The sequence below is a fragment of the Triticum aestivum genome, chromosome 3B (assembly GCF_018294505.1).
Source record: "Triticum aestivum cultivar Chinese Spring chromosome 3B, IWGSC CS RefSeq v2.1, whole genome shotgun sequence".
NCBI lineage: Eukaryota > Viridiplantae > Streptophyta > Magnoliopsida > Poales > Poaceae > Triticum > Triticum aestivum.
This window is the reverse complement of record NC_057801.1, coordinates 333838052-333842848: the sequence shown is the minus strand read 5'-3', so window position 1 is coordinate 333842848 and position 4797 is coordinate 333838052. Positions and strand designations below refer to the sequence as shown.

General features: G+C 45.9%; 1 protein-coding gene across 12 annotated transcripts in view; it reads right to left on the bottom strand.

The window, feature by feature from the left end:
• LOC123069831 (NAD(P)-specific glutamate dehydrogenase) overlaps positions 1-4477 on the bottom strand; it is an 18838-nt gene extending 14361 nt beyond the window's left edge. For 3 of the 12 annotated variants that reach the window (XR_006433048.1, XR_006433052.1, XR_006433053.1), the window contains exons 1-8: positions 3636-4477; positions 3065-3191; positions 2769-2970; positions 1882-2103; positions 1699-1785; positions 1218-1289; positions 1019-1074; positions 852-937 (exon numbers count right to left, since the gene is read on the bottom strand). Coding sequence is in view for 5 of the 12 variants with exons in the window: in XM_044492772.1 (XP_044348707.1) it covers positions 852-937; positions 1019-1074; positions 1218-1289; positions 1699-1785; positions 1882-2103; positions 2769-2970; positions 3065-3191; positions 3636-4236 (1453 nt within the window). In the remaining 7 variants the exon portion in view is untranslated. The remainder of the gene's footprint in view (positions 1-851; positions 938-1018; positions 1075-1217; positions 1290-1698; positions 1786-1881; positions 2104-2768; positions 2971-3064; positions 3192-3635) is intronic. The other 9 variants (XR_006433049.1, XR_006433050.1, XR_006433051.1 and 6 more) reach the window with 7 other exon arrangements.
• Between the last annotated feature and the right edge of the window lie 320 nt (positions 4478-4797).

Genomic DNA, 4797 nt, shown 5'->3' with positions numbered 1-4797 from the left:
ATGCCGCGTAGGCCCCTGGATGCGGCGAGTACCACGGCAGGGCCGGCGGCCCGGTGGCGGCGGTCAGCGGCAGGGGCGGCGGCGGCCCGTAGGCACTGGCCAGGTACAGTCGGATCCCCTGGACGGCTGTGACGAGGTCGTTGAGGACCCCGGTGATCTCCTCCGGGGTGTAGGCGGCGGCCGGTGGTGCGGTGGAGGGCGCCGGCATCTGGGCGGTGGCGATGGCGGCGCCGAAGGATGCGACCAGCGGCGCGGACGGGCAGGGCAGCGGCGCGGTGTAGATGGCCAGCGGCGCGGTGGTGACGGTCGGCAGCGGAAGCGACAGGGTGGGCAGGGCGAAGACATGATCGAAACTGAGCTACCTAATACCAAATTGTTAGAACCAGGGGTCCTACCGGACCTGCTCCGAAGGTTGTAGGGGAAGGATAGAGCGGGGCGTGGCGATGAGCGGGCGCGCCGGCGGCTGGGCGCCGGCGCGACGGAGGAAGATGGCGGCGGCGGTTAGGGTTAGAGGCGGCTAGGGTTCCGGCTCCTCTGGGAGCCGGGCAACAGGAATAATAATATTCTTATTGCTTAATCTCAAAAAGAGTCTTATAGCATATATTTATAACCTAGATAACTTGCATACGAATTAACCTAAGATAACTTGTGGGCTAAGATTGCCCGGTGGGCCTTTTACGGCCGTAGGCTAAACCGGTCATAACACAAATATTTAAAGAACAAATCACGATCAACTGACAAAATTTTGCGTGCCTCTCATGGCGACAGACTTTGATTATGCTCCTGACCACCAATGTACCTCACGATATTTCCTGTTTAAGTAATTCAACTTAAGCTTTAAATCTGCATACCTGAGACTGTAACAGGAATAGCTTCACACGACAGAAGCTTTTCCAAGACATGCATTGCTATCTTTCCTGAACCACTTATCGCGCATCTGCACAAATTACACACGTAAGAAAGCTGCCAAATCAATAAATTACAATACCAGTAAAACAAATGGATCCCTGTCAACAACCTTAATCCTTTGAGCTCCTTATTCATATCAGCAAGTACAACACGTGCAAAAAATACCTGTGACAAGTTACACAATATTTGTTTTAGTAGGAAAAAATTGTCAGCACATGTGGCAAAAGCATTACTTTGTGAAAGAACTGTGCCACGTGAAAAGACAGCGACTAGTTGTGCTCGTAAGAGGAGTTAAGATACCACTTTACCAGCCCGTATCCAGTAGCCTCTGTTCTAAAACTAGAACCAGACCAGAAGATCTTAGGCCCTGTAAAATTTCCCTGCATAAGAACAGCAATGAAATCTACAGAAAAGAGAAAAGATATTTGAACCAAAGAGCTGAAAGTAGAAACCAATCAAATAGTCTTCAAGTAGACTAAAGGGACTAGTAGAACCAAGAGACACGTTCAACATCAGGACAGGAATACCTTTTCTCAGAGAATGTAACGAGTACAAATACACTACCACTTCAGGAACAAATTCTAAGTTAAGACAACTATAATGAGAATATATATTATCCAGTAGAGGACTATAAATTCAAAAGCAACTTTAAAAAGCTGTCCCGCTATTCTAAATAGGGAAGGGCAATGCTTTAGATAAATTCTTAGTGAGTAACAACAGGAAGAACGACACCTAAAGGGGATCGGCATAAACATTGTTCTGGGTAACATGTATGGTACTATCGTGTACCTGAAAATGACCAGAAAGGCGTCTGTACTGCCCAAAAAGGAAACCCATTTCCCTTGGACCAACACCAACATCTTCAGCAGGAAAATCCTACATCACAAACTGAAGCATGAATTTCTGCCACTTAACTAATTTAGAAATAAATGGCAAATTCTGAACAAATGCATGTAATACAATGAGAGGTACCTGATCAGGGCCCAAGTATCTATACAGCTCATCCATGAAACTTTGACAAAAGCGCATTACCTGGCATGGAAAAATATCCATATTTACATGCAGTAAATATTGTTGCCCAGAGGAAATAAAATACAACACGAATACCTCAATTTCACTTTTACCCTTTGGATCAAAATCGCTCCCTCCAGCAGCACCTCCAAGTTTATATAGTGACAGAGCATTCTTCAGAGTCTGCACAAAGGGAAATTGCTTAGAATGGTACATTGAATTCTCATGTAAGATTACAAGTTCGACGTCCACTGAAAACACCCTCTCGGTTTAGCGGTCACTTCTCAATCCCAATACGTGCTAATAGATTACGAAATCATCGTATAGCAGTGCAAGCACCCAAAATTTATATAACTTGACTCTATTTGCACACTATTAAACATTTATCTTCTCGTGGCAGAAGTAAACACAGTGCAAATTCCCACCATCTGCACATCCACGCAAACCCCATTGTACACACACAAAATAAAATGAAGACTTTCTTAGGAAACATGCCATTGGCTTTAGAATCTAGTATGAAATAAGGGGGAAAATTCATTACAATATGCATCAAAGCTCACGTTATTTTGTACTCCCTCCCTCCGGAAATACTTGTCGGAGAAATGGATGTAGCTAGACGCACATTAGTTCTAGATACATCCATTTTTATCCATTTCTCCGACAAGTATTTTCGGACGAAGGGAGTAGTTCATTACTTGTATGTAGGTGCATTATATCATTTGTTACAATAATTGAATCAAAGGTAGTCTGATACAAAAACAGAAAAACAAATGGTACAAGAATGAAGAACAGGTTGTAGCAGGAGGTTGTTTACATGAAAAATGCATGTCGGACAAGTATGCTAATACCTGCTCAAAAGCTAGAAACTTTGCCACACTTAAGTTCATGGACGGGTGGAAACGGAGACCACCTCTGCATGGACCTAAAGCCTGACTGAACTGCACACGGAAACCACGATTCACATGAGCTTCACCTCTGTCATCAACCCATGGCACTCTGAAGATAAAACATCTCTCAGGTTCTAATAAACGCTCCAATATCTGAACATATCTGAAAAATCAACATCAGAAATCATGTTATACTTGAGGAGATACTGTTCCTTAGGAAGGGGAGAGGAAGAGGGAGGGAGAGAGAGAGAGCTAACTGTGAGTTCTTCACCAAAACTGGTTCTATAGAATGAACCACCTCCTGTATAGACTGTATAAATTCAGCTTCATAAGGGTCCTTCTTGAAGAGAGATTCAAGTATTGAAGCTGCTGTTTTCGACAAAGCTGAAATGGGAAATGAAAATTAAGATAAGTACACCTTTTAAATTGTTTCAGTTTGATATAAAACGGAGCACGTCGAAAAGCTTCCAGAAGTTGGTATACGTGGTTACTAACTGTTTAGTGGAAGACTGGATTACTGGAACTTGGACCTATCTATTTATTTGCTTTATGCTATGTTTCATTTCCTCGAATCTAACACAAAAGCACTGCCAACTGTGTACCGTTGGCATCGGATCATCAAACAAAAAAATATTAAAAGTTCTTACGAAGTTACTATGACTACACCTAAACATATTATAAACATTATGACATAAAACTAGATACCAAAAGGCAAAAATCAAACTACTTGTTAATAAGTACGAACTTGGTAATACATTTCCTAATCCCTTGAAATATCGACAAGCAAACCCACAGCATAATCGCAGGAGGTGAGGCAACACCACCAACCTTTGACATAAACCAGCCTCTCTATCTCAGGAGTTTGCACCTTCTCCTTGGAGGCTGACTGCAGCCGGAGCGCCTCCCTATGCAGCAAGCTATTGTTGTGCTCCTCTAGCGCACTCATCTGCATGTTCCTGCTCCCCTCGTTCCCATAGGGGTTCCGGCGATGCTTGCGGCCATACTCCTTGCAGACGGTGCAGAAGATTCTGCTGGTGTTGTCGTGCACGGCCACATAGGCCCACTTGTATGTGTCCGCCCACTCATCCCTCCATTTCTTGACCACCTTCTTCTTCTTCTTGGTATGCGCCGACAGCCTCAGCATCCCTGCCCGTTCCTCTGCTTGCGGTGGCGTGGGCTGCGGTTGGCCGTCCACTGAGCCAGGCTGCGAGCACGGGATGAGGAAGCTCTTGTGGTCATCGGCAGGGACGACGGGGTCTTGAGGGTGATGGGAGGTCACGCCCTCGAGTGCGGCGCCCGAGAAAGTGGGATCTTCACACTGGTCGATCTCGAGGTCGATCTCCTCACCGATGCCGCGCACCGACAGGTGGTGCTGCTGGTGTCGCTGGTGCTGCCGTAGCAGGTTGATCTCGTCCATGGACGAGTTCATGCGTACACGCGGTGCGACATGCGGAGCAGTGCACGGGAGGGGACTCGATTCGCCGCTCGCACCAGCCAGCGCCGAGTAAATCCGGCTCTGTTAGGCGCGGCCAAATGGGGGATTTGGCTCTAGGGTTTGAGGAATTGGGCACCGCGGAGCCGGCGCTGGCGGTGGCTGAGATCGTGGGCGTCTAATTCTTAGTGGACGGCTGAGGTCGTTGTAACGCCGTTGATCTTGTTCCAAACTTTTCCGGAGAAGCACTCATCAATCATGCACCCATAAAACACAAAAGTAATAGAAGTTGCGTCCATATTTATAGACCATCTAGCATCGATTAAAAATACTAGAACGAGTCATGACGCGACATTATCATCGTCTCTCTCTTCAAAGTCGGACAAACTTGGTTTTAGTAGACATCGGAGAAGCCGTCGTGCTAAGACCCGAAGGACCAGCGGACCAGAACAACAATCGTTGTTCTTAAATAGAACTAGAAAAGCGTAGATCAAAATGATCCAACCTGTAAACACACTAAAGCAGACGAACAAATATATGATCCAAGTAGATCCACCA